The sequence below is a fragment of the Suncus etruscus genome, chromosome 15 (assembly GCF_024139225.1).
Source record: "Suncus etruscus isolate mSunEtr1 chromosome 15, mSunEtr1.pri.cur, whole genome shotgun sequence".
NCBI classification, from domain to species: domain Eukaryota; kingdom Metazoa; phylum Chordata; class Mammalia; order Eulipotyphla; family Soricidae; genus Suncus; species Suncus etruscus.
Genome location: NC_064862.1, coordinates 77,807,388 through 77,824,867, shown reverse-complemented (window position 1 = coordinate 77,824,867; position 17,480 = coordinate 77,807,388). Strand labels below are relative to the sequence as shown.

Below are 17,480 nucleotides of genomic sequence, written 5' to 3'. Positions count from 1 at the left end.
GAAGACAGTTCTGGTGCAACAAGCCTGGCTCACATGGGGACCCTTGGGGTCCCCATATCCCACGCCTCTGAAGGACACAGGTAGCCCCAAAAGCCAGAACTTGCACAGCCCAAACTGTGAAGCCACTAAACTCGAGGCCAGGGGGAATCAATCACACAGGGAAGGACTGCACCCCAGCAGCACTCTAGAGAGTTGGGTTTTTGGGGGTTGGTTGGTTTTGTGTTTGGACCACATACAAAGGTGCTCAGGGCTTACTCCTGTCTCTGCTCTCAGGAATCACTTCTAGTGGTGCTCAGGGACCCTCAGGAATGCTGTAGATGGGACCCAGGTCAGCAAGTCTAAATCCCTCTTTTTTTTTTTTTTTTTTGGTTTTTGGGCCATATCTGGTGGCGCCCAGGAGTCACTCCTGGCTCTGCACTAAGAAGTGGCCCCTGGCAGACTCAGGGGACCCATATGGGATGCCAGGAATCGAACCCAGATCCATTCTGGGTTGGCCTCGTGCAAGGCAAAGGCCCTACCGCTCTACTCTCTCCGGTCTCAAGAACCCACTTCTGTTCTACAAAAGCTCAGAGTTCTGGGGTTCAGTCAGGACCTCTCGTGGGCAGTTAGTTTGCACTAAACTAAAACTTCAGACGGATGGGGGGGGGGGGGCTTTGCAAATGACAGGAGCGTCTATTTCTGTTCTTTTTCCTCGTGGCCACTCACAAAACACTGCTAAGGAGCTACTCCGAGACACACACCACAGTGCTCAGAAACTACCCCAAGCTTGTAACTGCAGGTCATTAATCCCAACCAGCCCCAGTGTAGGGGAGGAAGGGAGCAAAGTAGCTCAGCTTTGTAGGTTTTGAACAAGGCTCAGGAGGCCCTGCATGGACCCATCACTGGTGCCAGGAGATGCCCCAAGCATCCCGCGTGTGGTCCAATCACAAAGCTCTTTGGTTCTGGGGACCTCTCACCCTGCATGGTTTTGGGGGACTGCTATACAAAAAGAAAACCTGGGTTCTACCTGGTGGGTGGCACCACAGGCCCACCCTAATCACAAAGGTTCCTTGTTAGGGGAGCAGGTATTGCTCTGATTTGGAGCCACTCCTGGCAGTACTTTGGGATACTCCCAGCTAAGTGCTCAGAGGTGGTTCCTCCAAGTCCAGATGATACTGGGGTTCATGTGACACCAGGAATTGAATGCAGACCTTCAGAGCAAAGATTGTTGATCATCCTGGCAGGTCAGAGTGGCCGATAAAATCCTCCAGGCAGCATCAAATCACTCGGTGAACACCAGTGACAAAGCATGTCAAGATCAGAAAGCCAAGGAAAGAAAGAAAATCTCCCCCGCCATGCTCCTTCCTTCTCCAGGCACTGGCCCCTGATCTCCCTGGCCCTGAACCCTGACCCCTAAGCTCCTGGCCTCTAACCCAACCTCTGGCCTCCCCAGGCCCTGGCCCCTGACCCCTCAAGCCCCTGATCCCTGGTCTCCTAACCCCTGACCCCCAGGCCTGATTCCTGGTATCCTTGTCTGTGACCCTCAGGCTCCAAGAGTTGGTCTCTCTGTACAGCCTTGGTAGAGGCACTGGACCTCTCTGAACTTCCTCTCCAGAGCCAAAAAGGCAATGAAGCCAGGAGGCTGGGGCAGACAGGGAGGAAAGGAACAGAACATGGTTCTGGGGGCCTCACCATACATGGTTCTGGAGTTGTGTGACCTCCCTTAATTTCTGCCCAAGGACAGGGAACTGAGCCACAGGGTTCAAGGTTCAAGATGGGCTGTGGGCCCACCTACATACCTTGGGGGGGTTACTCCTACTACAGTGCTCCTATCCTCCACACTCCCCCCCCCCCATCAAGGCTCTGCCAGGAAGGGTCCCAGGCATAATCTCTCCCATCCCACTGAGATTCTGGAATCTGGGCTGTCCCCATACCAGGCAGAGCCGGAACTAGGTGGCCCCTCCCTATCTCAGTCCAGCCCCTAGAGGGAATCCCCCTACCCAGCCAGGCCCTGGAGCAATCAAGCAGGATTTCCCCAGTCTAGGGAGTCCAGTGACCCAGGACAGCCCCAGGAAGGAAGGGAGGGGTGGGGGCCTTCCTGGATCCTGGGTCAGAGATAGCACAAAGGGGTAAAGAAAGTGACTGTGCTGGCCTTGGGAAGCTAGGATCCAAGAGGGAGATGACAAAAGGGTATAGGGGTGGGAAGCTATATCCCCAGCACCTCCCCAAGAAGGCTGTCCTTAAGACAAGCAGGGTTGCAGGAGAGAAAGGGGATCCTCTTCTCATTAAAGAGTGAGGCTTGGGGCCAGAAAGATAACCATGGAGATAGGGCATTTGCCTTGCATGCAGAAAGAAGGTGCTTGAATTATGGTCCCTGAGCCTGCCAGGAGCGATTTCTGAGTGTAGAGTCAGGAGGGACTCCTGAGCGCTGCCAGGTGTGACCCAAAAACCAAAAAGAAAAGAAAAGAATTCCCTATTTAAAAACAAACAAACAAAAAAAAAGAGTGGGGCTATCTGTGGACCAGAGTGATAGCACAGCTGGGAGAGGCTTGCACACAGCTCACCCAAGTTCGATCCCTAACACCTCATATAGCCCCCCCAAGCCTGCCAGGAGTGACTCTTAAGCAGAGACGGGTGTGGCCCAAAAACCAAAGAAAAGAAATTGGAATAATGATTACAATGTTAAATGGGGGAACAGTGGTAAGCGTTTGCCTTGTATGCAAGCAACACAGGACAAACCGCAGTTCGAATCCCTGCATCCCATATGGTCTCCCGAGGCTGTCAGGGGCAATTTCTGAACACAGAGCCAGGAGCCCATGAGCACAGCCGGTGTGACCCAAAAAGAAAAAAATAAATAAATGAAATAAAATGTTAAATGGGGGGGGGGGTCCAGGAGATAATCCAATGGGCAGGGTTTATAGTCAACCCTGGACTGATCCGGGCATCCCATATGATCCCTGGATCACTGAGCACAGAGCCAGGAGTCATCCCTGAGTGGGTGGCCCAAAAACCAAACCAAACCCAAAACAAACAACAACTGTGAGGCGACCCCATCAAACAAATTCTACCCATTTACGTACGTGAATTCATTGTGTTCTCCTCAAACAAGAGGGGGTATGAATATTCGTGTTACAGAAAAAATTAAAGCAAAAAGCCTTAGGTAACAAATAGGAGGCCACTCAGGCATGTAGAAGCAAGAATTCCAAACTTGGAAGCGTGAGTGAGCAAGAGAGCATGCGAAAGTGAAAGAGCGAGTGAAGGATCGAGTGAAAGAGAGAACACGTATGAGAGAGAGAGAGAGAGAGAGAGAGAGAGAGAGAGAGAGAGAGAGAGAGAGAGAGAGAGAGAGAGATCATGAGCCTTACAAGAAGCCAAACCCAGTTAATCTCCGAGGACAAACAGGAGTGACCAGCCAGGAGTAAGCTCTGAGCACTGAGGCAAGTGGCTCAAAAACAAAACATATAGGGGCCAGAGAGATAGCATGGAGGTGTAAAGGCGTTTGTCTTTCATGCAGAAGGACAGCAGTTCAAATCCCGGTATCCCATATGGTCTCCTGTGCCTGCCAGGGGCCATTTCTGAGCATAGAGCCAGGAGGAACCCTTGAGCGCTGCTGGGTGTGAACCAAAATCCAAACAAACAAACAAAAAAAAACATAAAAATAGAATCCCAGAATCCAAGTTCCTCATTAGTCAGTGACTCTAAAGAATGTGACTCTAAGGCTGGGCCCAGAATATAGCACAGTAGAGCACATGGCTGACTGGGGTTGAATCCCCGGCATCCCATATGATCCCCTGATTCTGCCAGGAGTCATTTCTGAGCACAGAGCCAGAAAGAAGTTCTGCCTTCTTTCTGAAAGAGTGCTGCCCGGTGTGGGTCAAAAACCAAAATAATAATAAAAATATTTATATACTTTTTGGGTGGATGGAGGATAGTGAGCAAACAAGTCAGAATTAAAATAGTGTGTGGTGTCCGCAAAGTCACTGCTGATGCTGCAATTCCTGCCACACAGCAGGGGAATTTATTTCCTAAATGTCCTTCGTGTGTGTAAGGGTGGGGTAAAAGGCATTTTAGGCATCCCGGGCCTGAGAGGAATCTGCCTTCTATGTATTCTTCATGGAATGCTACCTCAGGATATGCTTCAGTGAAACAAGAAAAACAACAAGGGAAAAAAAAAAATACAGAAACCCAGGATGAGGCTTCAGGAGTCAATTAGCCTGGAGTCCAAAGATTTAAAAAAATGTTTGAGGGAAAGGAAATAATAAAGGACAGCAGCTAACCTACTTTCCCTGTGCCCAACTCAGGTGCCAACATGGGCTCCCCATTGGGTCCCCCAGAGCCCAGCAAGAGTGCTCCCTGAGCAAAGAGCTAAGAATTAGCCCTTAGCACCAAAAGAGTTCGCAGAGGCGGCCTGTGAGGTGGGTCAAAGGGCAGCCAAACTTCCAATCTAAATCCAAAGATTCCAGAGATGCCCCACCCCCACTTGTTACCGTGACCCAAAAACAAAACAAAATCCAGGAAGGAAAGTTCGAAGAAAAAAAGAGTCAAATTACACAACTAGATAGCACAGCAGGGAGGGTGTTTGCCTTGCATCAGCCTATCCAGGCTCCAACCCCATCATCCCATAGGGTCCCCCCTGAGCACCTGGGAATGATTCCTGAGTGCAGTCATGAATAAGCTCTGAGCATTGCCAGGTGTGATGCCACCCCCACAAAAAAAAAAAAAAGGAAAAGAAAAGAAAGAAAAATGCAGGGCCAGAGAGATAGCATGGAGGTAAGGTGTTTGCCTTGCTTTTAGAAGGACGGTGGTTCGAATCCTGGCATCCCATGTGGTCCCCTGAGCCTGCCAGGAGCGATTTCTGAGTGTAGAGCCAGAAGTAACCCCTGAGCACTGCCAGACAGACGGAGGGAGGAAAGGAGGGAGGGAGAGGAGGGAGGAGAGAGGAGAGAGAGAGTGAGAGAGAGAGTGAGAGAGAGAGAGAGAGAGAGAGATGAGAGAGAGAGAGAGGGAGGGAGGGAGAGAGGGAGAGAGAGAGGGAGAGAGAGGGAGAGAGAAAGAAAGAAAGAAAGAAAGAAAGAAGAAAGAAAGAAAGAAAGAAAGAAAGAAAGAAAGAAAGAAAGAAACATTAGAAAGTCAGAAATGAAGGAAGCCCAGCAAACAGGGAGGAGGAAAAAGCAATCAGAAACTCCAGGAAATAAGAGAAATGAATTTTTATTATGCCTCGTGGATCAGATGTAAACAATACTTGCAAAGCCATAATAATAAACCGGTTTAAACAAAGCTGTGGTGCACAGCGATTAGCAGCCGGAGTGAGGGAGGGAACAACGGCAGCAAACAGTGACTCAGAACTGGGTTCTGTACCGAAGGTTTCCAGAGCAGTGAAAGAGCAGGGACCAACCAGCTCAGTTAATCCACGCCCTATCTCAGGAAGTCAAGATTATTCCATAGCCAGCTCCTACAGGCAAAAACCCAGAGGTAAATGCCTCACCCAATCTCACACTAACAGTTCCATTCACTCAAAACACACACACAGACACAAACACATTTTTGTTGTTTTTTTGGGCCCCACCAGGCAGTGCTCGGGATTACTTCTGGCTCTGCACTCAGGAATCACTTCTGAAGGTACTAGGGACTATAGGGAATGCTGGGGCTCAAACCCAAAAGGGCCATGTGCAAGGCGCTGAAATATCTGGCCTCTCTATACAAAATTTTGACTTCCATAGAGGCCAATCTCAAAAACAAAAATGGGAAGAAAAGACCCAAAGAAATAGCCAAAGTTAAAAGTGGGACGTAAAAATAGAAAGACTGAAGGGGGTGGATTAGATCCCTCAAATCTCTATGGTCCCACAAGCACTGTTAGGAGTAATTTCTGAGCATTGCTGTGTGACAAAACACACATATGCACAGGCAGACTGCAGGGCCCAAGAGATAGGAGACTAGGCCAATACATGGAAGACACTGGCCTTGCCTGTGGCCAGTTCCTGAATCACCGGAAGTCACCCTTCAGCACTACCTAGTGTGGCCCCACACCTTTGCCAAAGACCAGCTTTAAAGGGTTGGAGCAATTGTAAGGACCAAAGGGAGGCCGCTTGCCTTGCACACAATTTCAATTGCAAGGATGCTTGCCTTGCATACAGCTGACTCCAGTTCAATCCTCAGCACCATAAATGGCCTGAGCCCGATCAGGCGTGATCCCATCGAAACAGGAATAAGTCTTAAGCACCACTGGGTGTGGCTCAAAAAAAAAAAATGAAGGAGAGAACGAGAAAAGGGCATGGAGCTGCAGAAACATTCCAGGAGCCAGGGAGTTTTCAGTGAGCAAGGGTTTGCGAACCAGCAGTTGGAAATGGTTTGATCACCAGAATAGTACCCAGGTCCGTAAGCCTGGTGTGGGCTGAAAAACAAACAAACACACACACACACACACACACACTTTCTAAAGGTACACAATAATACACAAAATATCCCTGTGTATGCATTAAAATGAAGATAAACAGAGTGGGTTAAAGTGACAGCACAGCGGGGAGGACATTTGCCTTGCACGCAGCCAACCCAGGTTCCATCCCCCGCATCCCATATGCCCCCCCCCAGCTTGCCTGGAGTAATTTTTGAGCATAGAGCCAGGAGTAATCCCTGAGCACTGCAGTTATATATTGCTTAAAATCCAAACAACAACAACAACAACAAAGAAACACAAAGAAATGGACACTATCAAGTGTTAACAAAGATGCAGAACACCTAGAATGCTATGACAAAAGAGGAGACAAGTTCCTTCTGCTGAGGGCGCTTAACATGCACACCCCAACCCTTTACCCGTTTGTCCCATGACAGAGACCCTGCTGGCACTACAGAATCACCTCTTTAAGACACTAGAACCTTCCTGCTCACTGATGAAACACACTCCCAAACACCTACCACTCAGAGAACACTCCATGCTTCCCTAGTGTAGCACGAAATATTCTACAACAACCAGAAATCAGAAATCAGTGTTTGAAGCCAGCAGGAAGGGAATGAGGCAAGGCAAGCAGGCCACAAGTGAGCTTCTGCTCATAGATTTGAAAACAGGCAAAATGCATCAAAGGCACTAGAAGAAAAAAATGGGGGGAGGCACTGGAGGGTAAGGGGTTCGTATTATAAGACTGTAAGGGGGCAAGTTTCTCTAAAAAAAAATCAATTAACGCAGAACCTGAGTGATAGCACAGCCAGGAAAACACTTGCCTTACACACAAATTCAATCCCCTCAGCACAGCCAGAAGGAATTCCCGAGTGCAGAGCCAGGAATAACGTCCCAAACATGCCAGGTGTGGTCCCCAAAAATAAATAAATATGATTTTTTTTTAAGAACTATTAACACAAGAGGAAAATTCTTTTACGGTTCATCTGCTACACATAAAACAGGCGCACACAAACCAAATAGAGGAATTTCTGCCAGAGTTCTATAGATGAATGAGCTCACTCACTGGCCAAGCTGAGTGAGCTCTGTGTGGTTTAGTTTGGGGCTATATCAAGGCTGCTGAAAGTTGTTCCTGGCTCTGGAGTTCCTTACCATGGTGCTCAGGGGACCATGGAGTACTGAAAGTGGGGTCCAGGGCTCCCTGGTGTCAGGCCACCAAAGCTGCCCTTTCTTTAGACCCTTCCCCAGAGCCTGGAAGTGGTAGACTAGAGCAAGGAACTTACTCAATGATGACAGAGCTCACTCTCAGGACCATGGTATCCCAGTCCCCCAACTTTCCCCACCCACTGAGACAGAACCAGATGGATCCATTTTACAGATAGAAACAATGAGGGCTCAGAGGACCCAAACCCAATGAGCTGAGACAGTAGGTGTGAAGGGGCCTGTGGGGCCTTATCAGGGGGCACTTTGGCAGACCTCCCCGAAAGCACAGAGTGGTGGGTCACATCCAGTAAAGACCTGGAGGGTTCCATGGCTATGTCCCAGAGGCTCCCCAAGTCAGATGCCAGGCTCCGAAGCCAGCGTGCACACAAGAACACTGACCATCACCAGTGCCAACCCTAGCTGTTGGGGGGAGGTGGCCCAAAACCTAGTCCCCCACCACAGCTGGGCTGGACAAAGGGGACAGGGTGTCCTGGAGATACCACAGACAAGGGCCGAGAAGCCCAGGGCACGTAGGGGACGCCTCAAATCAAGAATGCTCAGGGCCTCCCTGCCCCTCTCTGTTCCGCCACAGATTTAGATTCACAGCCAATTCAGGCTTCTACTTTCTCTTGGGGGGGGGGCCCATATCCGGGACACTCAGGTTCTGCGCTCAAGTATCACACCTGGAGGCCTGGAGCAATAGCACAGCGGTAGGGTGTTTGCCTTGCACACAGCTGACCCGGGTTCAGACCCCAGGATCCCATATGGTTCCCCCAAGCATTGCCAGGATTAACCCCTGAGCTGAGCACAGAGCAAGGAGTAACCCCCAGCACTGCCGGGTGTGGCCCATAAACAAATGGCAGAATAGGGAGACCATATGGGATATCAGGACTGTGTGCAAGGCAAATAAATGCCCTCCCAACTCATTGTATAGTAACACGAGTCCTAGTTTTTATTTTGCTGTTTTTCTTTTTTCTTTCTCTCTCTCTCTTTTTTTTTTTTTTTTTGAGGGTGCCCCACCTGGCAATGCTCAGAGGTTACTCCTGGCTCTGCACTCAGAAATCACTCCTGGCTGGCTCAGGGAACCTTATGGGAAGCCAGGGATCAAACCCAAGTGGGCTGCATGCAAGTCAAAAGACCTATCTACCTTGCTATCACTCCAGCTCCAACTTAATAGTTTTCCATTTTTATTTTTTTAAAGTATGCTCAAGGGCATCTTTCATTGGTGGGGGGAGAGGTTTGGGGCCACACCTGGTAGTGCTCAGGGGTTACTCCTGGCAAGCTCAAAAAACCATATGGGATGCTGAGGACAGGTCGCCCACATGCAAGGCAAACGCCCTTCCTTCCGTGCTATAACTCCATCTCCTCTCACCACCCCTCCAATTTGCTCTCAGGGCACCTCGGTCTCCACCTTATCTCACTGCTTCTTCCCTGACCCAGCCCTCTTGTCAATCGAGGTGTTTTCAGCCCACCCAGACATTTTTATTTTTGTGTTTTTTTGTTTTTTGTTTGTTTGTTTGTTTGTTTTGGTTTTTGGGTCACACCCGGCGGTGCTCAGGGGTTACTCCTGGCTGTCTGCTCAGAAATAGCTCCTGGCAGGCACGGGGGACCATATGGGACACCGGGATTCGAGCCAACCACCTTTGGTCCTGGATCGGCTGCTTGCAAGGCAAACACCGCTGTGCTATCTCTCCGGGCCCGTTTTTTTGTTTTTTGGACCACTCCAGGGGCACTCAGGCAAAAGCCTTCCCCATTGTACTATCATTCTGGTTTTGAAATAATTTCCAAATCGTCTCCAAGTCTGCCTTCCTCTAAGCTGCCTTCCAACCTTCTTCCAGTTCCGACCAGAGCAAACCGCTTCTCCACTCCCTGGATACCAGACAACCTTTCATCTTCCACCTCCGGTGTATCTGGGAATCGTGGCTACTGCCTAATGCTCAAAAGATCCAGGGATCACTCACTGGGGGGTGGCCCATAGTGGCCACAGCCAGATTGGGCCACCCCAGAGCCTGCCCTTCTGAGCACAATGCCGGTATCTAGTGTCAACCGACTATCCCACACATCTTTGGCTCAGCAAGGTCCTATATCTGGGGGTGTCCTGAACCCCATCCACAACCCTTCAGAACCGTTTCTCCTGAGCCCACAATCACTCCAGGGCCACACATGGCCTGCCACAGCCCCATTCCTCTGTGCTTTTTAAATCAGGAACAGTGCTCGGCTTCCTTTGCAGGCCAGGAACATTTTTTTTTCCTTCCCTTCAAGCATCCAGGCTTGTTCTGCACAATCAATGTCCTTCAGCTGAGTTTCCCCACCCCATCCCCCCACCCCCCCCACCCCCTCCACCTGAACCCCTGCTGTGTCCTCATCACTCAAGGTTGGAAATTCCAAGACCTCATTACCGGCCTTGGGGGACACCAACACCCTCCCTGAGCCTCTCTCTCCAGTGCTGGTCACACAACAGCCCCACAGAGCCCCTCAGCCCTCACAGTCCAGCGTGGCCTGCAATTCTCCTTCTGCCTGTGGTGTGTGTTTGCATGCCTCGGATTTGTGTGTGTGTGTGTGTATTTTTGTATACCGCTCCTCCTGCCTGTGGTGTGTGTTTGCATGCCTCGGACTTGGAGTGTGGGTGTGGGTGTGTGTTCATGTCTGCACCACTGGACCCCCAAGGCTATAGGGGCACCTGGACTGCAAAAACCACTTGGAAATCGTTTGCTGGGGAAGCAAAAGACCCTGGCATGACACCAGGGCCTTCTGAGCGCCTAAGAATCAGGAGACCCCATTAGCCGGATTCCAAGGGGAACGGATCTGAGGTGAGCAGAGAACAGAGAAGGCGGCTCTGAAATCCCCCTTTATCTAGGGGCCCCTCGTCACTCTACCAGCTCAGCCCGTCCCCCTGGTGAATCTTTTTAAATCAATCCGGCAAGCCAAACAGGCTGGATTCCAGAGAAAGCACTGATGAGCAGCTCAGCCGGGGAGGGCCCCTGGATTTGTCTGGGGATGGGGCCACCCCATCCGGTTATACGTGAGCCCTACTTCTCAGGAATAGGGTGCCCCTGAAACGAGGGGCCCAGGGAACAGACGAGCACAACCACCATTAATGGCTCTGAGAACAGTGCATGCTGATCGCCCCAGAAGTAGAGGCAAGCCTCTGGGAGCTGGTTTGTCCCTCATCTGCAAGGCCTTTCTGACACCCCATTTGGGACACCAAGACACCCAAGAGGATTTGGGAAAGGAAACGGGGGTGGGGGGGCTTCCTCTCTACTTGAGTTTCCCTCCCGTCCAGGAGACCCTCTGCCTAAGATAAGGCTCAGGCTTCTCTCGGGATCCATAGGGACTCCCCTCCCCCACAGGGTGGGGAAGTCTCTCCCCTACTGTGTGACCTCAGGCCCATAGTTCAACCTCGGGGTCCTTTCCAGAACAAAAATAAACAAATAAAGAGGGGGGCTGGGATCGCTGGCCTGACCTCAGGAGCCGACAGCCAGGAAGGGGAGGGGCCATGAAAGAAAATTTAGCACCTGCACCCCCACATGGAAAATAGGGCGGGGCCCAGAGTTGAGGAATTTGTAATCCAACCGCCCCAAATAGAGAGCAAAGGGGGAGAGGAGATGAGGGTTGCACCCCATCCCTTCTCCCAGGGAGCAGAGATTAGCACAGCCAGGCCAGGCCTGGGGCGGGCATGGTCAGCGCCACCCATTTCTGTGCCCCAAGCTGGGCGGGCAGGCAGGCAGGCGGGTGGCCTTCCTCCTCCAGGCTGGCCGCCAGCCCGGCCCGTTTCCTCCATGACCTCAGCCGCTGAGCACGCACAAGTCCAGCCACTTGCTCGCGGGAGGCGCCCAGACAGGCCTCCCAGCCGCCTTCCATAGCACTTCCTCGTCCTGCCAGCCTCCTGCCCAACCCCATCAGGTTCCCTGGCCTGGCCTTATGGCCACACTCCCCCTCCTGAAAGCACTGGGAGGGCAGGCGGGCGGTCACACTGGACACAGGGCGGGCATCGCGACCACACCAAGGCTGTTTGTGTTCCGGGCCTGGGCAAACTGGAGAAAGGAGGCCCCAGCTGGCCACACCTTCTCTGGACTCCTAGACACGGTTCTCAGGGCCAGTGACCCTCGGCCGGCCACCTCGTCTGGACCCGAACAAGTGCTCTGATAAGCTCAAAAGACAAACATCCAGTGCTTCTTGAGCACACATACAAAAAGGGGTGCCCCAACTCTCCCTGCTTCCCGCCAGGCCTCGAACAGCAAAAAAGAGCAACCTCCCTCCTCGCCTGCATCCTAAAGACTCAAGTAGCCCACCCCAGTGTGGGAAGCCTGGGGCTGGAGGGGTTCTCCGTACTGGGGAGCCACACCCCACCTGCCCTGGCCCTCCACAAAGGCCCTTTTGTCCCTAGAGTAAGGAATTCTGGTTCCTGAAAAGTTCCTGGAGAAAATTTAAAGCGGGAAAGCAAGGACATAGAGGGTGAGAGGGCAGACCACAGGCAGCCAATTTGCAAAGGGAGTCAGGGGCCTTGTCCTCACTAAGACCCCAGGGACCTGAGACCCCAGCGGCTGCCACGAATCACAAATGTCCTATAACACCCCCCTCCCCAAGTGGCCTTTTCAGAAGTCTGAGGTGCGCCAGGCAGAGAGAGCAGCCCGAAGAGGGAAGGAACCGGCTCACCCTGCCGGTCAGGAGCTTCCCGTCCTGAGTCTCCCTGTCCGAAGCGCCCAGACGAGCACGACCAGAACCCAGAGAGATTCAAGCCCACTGCTGGTTGCTATTGCATCCGTCAGCGGAGTGGCCAGCCCAGGGGTCCTGGCGCCTGGCTGTTCTCCCCCTGGGTTGGGGAGCGAATGGGGAAAGAGGATCCGGGGGTTTTCCCAGCAGGGCGGGTGCCAGCCTAGCACTTGGGCTCATCGTCCCTCTCCAAGTGTCAAGTTTCCGGGGGGGTGGGGGTATGCAGCCCCAGTTTGCACACACCCCCACCCCTCTTCAGCCCAGGTCTGCACCGGTCTTCCTGCCCAAACTAGGGACTCCGGGGCCCAGGTCGCTGGCCTGGAGTCGGGTTGGGGTTTAGGAGCACCAGGACTCCCATGGAATGGACTTTCCCTAGGGTGCAGATTGTGTGCTTGGAGGTGGAAAACTGGGGACTAGCCCGAGACCCCACGCTGGGCAGGAGGCTGGGGTAGTCAGCTCCCTAATATTTCAGCTGCGAAGTGGGGAGGCAAAAAGGGAGAACTCGCCCATTTTTTAATCGCCCTTGTTAAGCACCCTGGAAAGCAGGGGAAACAGCCGTGATCTGGGCGCACGCACCCGGGCGGCTTGGGTTTTTGGCAAATGTAGGCGAGCCGTGAGTGCACGGTGGGGCGCGGAGTCCCGCACCGCGACCCGCACCCTGGAGCGAGGCGGCCGAGGGGGAGACAGAGGCAGAGGCCCTGCGCCCATGGTCCCCCGCGAGGTCCCACCCCGGGCGTCCCTCCCCAGAGGCTCCCGGAGGGTACAAGGGGAATCGCGCCCCTAGAACTTACCAGGGTGCGGGTGAAGGTTGAGGCCGGGCAGGTACTTCCCGGGCTGCAGCGGGCCCGGCAAGCCCGAGGCGGGCAGGCGACCGGCCGCGGCTGCCGCGCCCACGCGGTGACTGTCCATAGCCAGGCCGGACAGCAGCGGCGGCGGGGGGCCGTGCACGGACCGCGGGGGCCCGAAGTCTCGGCCATCCATCCTCCGCCCGAGCGCCGCGGCCAGCCCCGCACCCGGCCCAACGGCCTCGCTCAGGGCGACCTAAAAGCCGGGCCTCGGCGGAGTCCCGGGGTCCTCGGGCGGCGGCGGCGGCGGCTCCACGGTGAGCATGGCGACAGCCGGCGGCCCCGGAGCCCGCGGGAGGCCGGCGGAGGGGCCCGTCCGGGTGGCCAGGCGGAACGGCGAGCGGCGGCAGCGCACCCGGCGTCTTGGCAGGGACAGAAAGAGGCAAAGAAAGGGGGGTAGAGAGTAGGGGAAAGAGGAAAACACGAAAAGAAACAAGTTTCAGAAGGGCGCCTGGGCATTGGCGGTCCCAGGTCACCAACTGCGCATCCAGAAATGAAATCAGGGACCCCTTTGCCATAAAGATAAAACAGTGTTTTTGGTTTACAAAATCGGGGGCAAGGGGCAGAAAAGAAAAATAAACTCAAGGTTCTCCCCTCAAGGCTCCCAGGGTCCGGTTCAGATACTTGGCCCGGCCCAGGGCGCGCTGCACAACGCAGCGTGGACCCGGGCTGGGCGGGCGCTCCGGGCGTCCCGGGTCCCTGGACAGTGACTACAAACCTCCCGAGTGTTTTATTCCTGGGCCTGTGTCACATGTTCGGGGTTGAAACCTTTCCACAAGCGGCTTGAAATGTCTCCTTAAACGCTCTGTCACTATCTGATCCGCAAAGTTTAATATTTAACCTCGGGGGCCCTCGCCTCCCTTCTTCTCCCGGTCTGGGGCTTCCCGAGCGCGCAGCGAGCCGCGGAATGCGGGCTGGGGTGGGGTGGGGAAGAGGGCGCAAAGACGTTTTTAGGCTTTAATATTTTCATTTAAAAAATAATAAAAAAACGAGTCTGGTCGCCCCCTCCCCTTGGCCCAAGCGACTCGCCTAGTCGGAGTTAAAGAGCCCCAGACGTGGCATTTCTTTCGCCCCAGGACTGGAAAGAAAAAAAAAAATCCTTCAAAACAAGCTTTGGTTTCATTTTCCAGAGCCCAGAATCTGCGAATCCCGGGGCCCAAGGACGTGGCCAAGCGCAGGGGGGTTGGGGGGTGGGTCCGAGGAGAAGCAGAGGGCGCAAGGGGTTCTGCTCCAAACCCTATACAGTGCGTCCCCACCCTCCATCCAGCCCCCCAAAATAACCCACAAAGGCCTTCACAGCGCCGGCCAGCTCAGGGGCGCCTCCCCCTTAGCTATGGATGTTAAATCCCACCGCCCCCCGGAGTTCCAGTTTCAAGCTGTTAGTTGAAAAAAGATTTGTCCTTAGCCATTCCCGAGGGGCGCGGGGGCAGGAAGGGGGTCTCGGAACAAGCCCTGCCTGGGTTCCCCTTGCCCGCAGCCAGCTCCAGAAGCGGCGGAAAGGGCCGGAGTCTGCAGTGCCTGCCCTGCACCCCGCATCCAGTCAGTCCCCCGACCTGCAGCCCCTAGACGACCACCCCCCGCTTCTCCTGCAGCCTCCCTCCCTAACTCCGTCCTAGGTAGCTGCTTTTACCTCGGTTTAAGCTTACGGGCACCCCCCTGCAGCCCGCCCGCCCTCCAGCCCTTGCTTCTCTTCCCACCCGGCTCTGGTTACCAGATCCGCGTTTACTTTGGAAAAAAGAAAAAAAAAATCTTAAGATCGCCACATCCGAAGAAGAGACATGTCTTAGGGCGACCCAGAGCTCCCCGTGATTTTATTTTTCTCTTCTTTAAATGTCCTTTGTGTCGTTTTTCCTTAAAAAGCAAATGCTTCGGAGCATGCCACGGCGCCCCATATATTTCGGGGGGAAAAAGTCGGCATGAAACCCCCACCACCCCTCTCGGAACAGCCTCGCTGGTTCAGCGCCGAGAAACAGCTGCCTTGGCCATCTGCAGGGCAGGGGGGCTCGGCTGCCTTCTCTTCCCTCCTTGGCTTTGCTTCCCCCCCCCCACCCCCTCTAGATTGCAGCTAAAATGGCTGAATTCCGGGCTTTTAATTAAAAACAGCCTAGCATCGGCCACGCCAACGCCGCGTTCCAGGGTTCGCCCGCCGTCGGCTCCGGGCGGCCGGCCGGGCTTGCTTGGCTCAGGTTGTGGGAACCCCAGGGCGCACGGTCGAACCCCCTTACGCACCCTATAGTCCTCCCCAGGGCGACTCCCACTTCTCCGGGCCCCGGAGACCTGCGTGGGGAGGATCGCCTGCGGCACCCCAAGGGCGAGGCGGGCTGGAGAAGTTTGGAGAGCCCAGCGCGCCGGCCAAAGGGAGGACGCGCGCACCGGCGGGCACCGGGACGGACGCGTACCTGGCCCGGCGGCGCGCGGCTCCGGCGACTGCGACTCCGGCGGTGGCCCCGCGGCTCCCGGCGCGGCTGCTAGAGCTCTGCGGCCGTCCAGCTCGCCATCCCGCGGCCGCGGCGGCTCCCCGGCGCCCCCCGCAGCCGCCTTAGACTTTTTGCCCGCCTTTCCTTTTTTTGGTAGAAAACCGCTCCCCGGGACGAGCGCTCGGCGCGCCACCAACTCCTCCGCCCTCCCGCGGCCGGGTTCCCGCAGCAGCAGCAGCGGCAGCAGCAACGGCAGCGGCAGCAGCAGCAGCCCCCGGAAAAGCCAGCTTTCCTCCTCCTCCACCTCCTCCTCCTCCTCCTCTCCTCGCCGGGCGCCCCGCTTTTTAATAAAATCCAGGTAGCGCCGGTTTAAAGAATCCCAAATCTCCATATACAGCCCGGGATTGGAAAAAGGTACATGACACAACCCCCCTTTCAAGTTCCTCTCGTTGGATCTTAAAAAAAAAAAAAAAAAAGAGTTGGGGGGGTGGCATAGGGGGGGGAGCAGGAGCGGCTGGGGGGAGGGGAGCACTCACTCCCGGGCGAAGAAACACGCATTGTTCCCCCGAGCCCGCCTCCCCCCCCAGGCCGGCCCCCGGACGCCGCCCATTGGCCGCGCGCGCCGTCCGTCGGGCGCATGTAAACACCTTGGCGCAGCGCCTTGGCCATCAAACCAATTACGGGCCGAGGGGGGCTCCGGCCGTTTCCAGGCTCCCCTTCGGCGGGCCTTGAATGGTCCAAACTGGTGGTGAGAATTTTTCCGGGCCGTTTCTAGGCAGCCCTCCCTCCCTCCCCCAGCTCCGACACCCCCCCCTTTTTAGCCTCCACCGCTCCCGCCTTTCCTCCTCTCCTCCTCCTCCTCCTCCTCCTCTTTTCCTCCTCCTCCTCTCCTCCTTCTTTTTTCCTCCCCTTCCCCCCCTCCAGCGTCTGGGCTGAGTGATCAAAATAGAGGAAGGAGGTTGTCGCCGCCATCCAGGGCTTTTTGCAAAAATTTTGCAAGGCTAGGCGCGCTTTCTTGGGCCTGCTTGCTGGACCTGGAGGAGGAGGAGGAGGAGGAGGAGGAGGAGGTGACAAGCCCAGGGAAAGGAGCCTTAGAGAAGGGCCTCGGGGAGCAAACCCGGCTGCAAAAAAAAAGAAAGGAAAAAAAAGAAAAACCACGCGCACCCCAGGCGGCCTCTACTTACCCACCCACCCACCACCCACCCTACCCAAGCCAGCCCACCACCTCCTCCCCAAGGGGTTGAGCTGAGCCTTCCAGGACGCGGCCTGGCGGAGACGCCCCGACAGACAGACCCCTGGGTTGGGCAGCCTGACCCTCCCCACCCCACCCTGCTTAAAACAAAGCCGCGATTCATTGCTCTTCCCCCCCCAGGGGTGGGGTAGGGTGGATGGGCCGGCGCGAAGGCTGTTTTTTTTCGTTTGGTTTCTTTTTGATTGATTCTTTATTTTTCTCTTTTTTTTTGTTGTTTTTTTTTTTTTTTTTGGCTCGGTTGGGCATGCGGGTCCCTCCCCGAAACGCACGGTGTCAGATGGTTACTGATTAATATTTTGGAGAGGCCGCGGCGGTGGCGGGCAGCGGTGAGTCTTAAATCTCCTAAAAAAAAAAAAAAAAAAAAAAAGGGGGAATCGTTCCTATAGAAACGGGGGGGGCCCCGCGCGCCCCTCCCCACCATCCAAACCTCCCTCCCTCCCCCCAACCCCCAAAATCAGAGCAGAAAAAAAAGAGGATTAAGATCGGGCTGAGCTCAAACCGGCTTCCTCTCTGCTTGCTGACATTTTAGCCTATTAGCATTTCTCCACGGGGCCTTCTGAAACCTATTAAAGTGTAATATTAAAAAACCTCTTGGCTGGGGGCCTCTCTCGCCTTCCATCCGCCGCGCCCCCCCTCCGGGGAGGGCGAGACCGGGAAGGGAAAAAGAAAATCCGTTGAGC

The 17,480-nt window shown here is 54.6% G+C and overlaps 1 protein-coding gene across 1 annotated transcript in view; it reads right to left on the bottom strand.

The window, feature by feature from the left end:
• Window positions 1-13,406, bottom strand: part of TNRC18 (trinucleotide repeat containing 18) — a 59,694-nt gene extending 46,288 nt beyond the window's left edge. Inside the window, 1 exon segment of the mRNA XM_049788568.1 lies at window positions 13,078-13,406. Coding sequence (XP_049644525.1) covers window positions 13,078-13,267 — 190 coding nt within the window. The 5' untranslated portion in view covers window positions 13,268-13,406.
• Window positions 13,407-17,480: the final 4,074 nt, after the last annotated feature.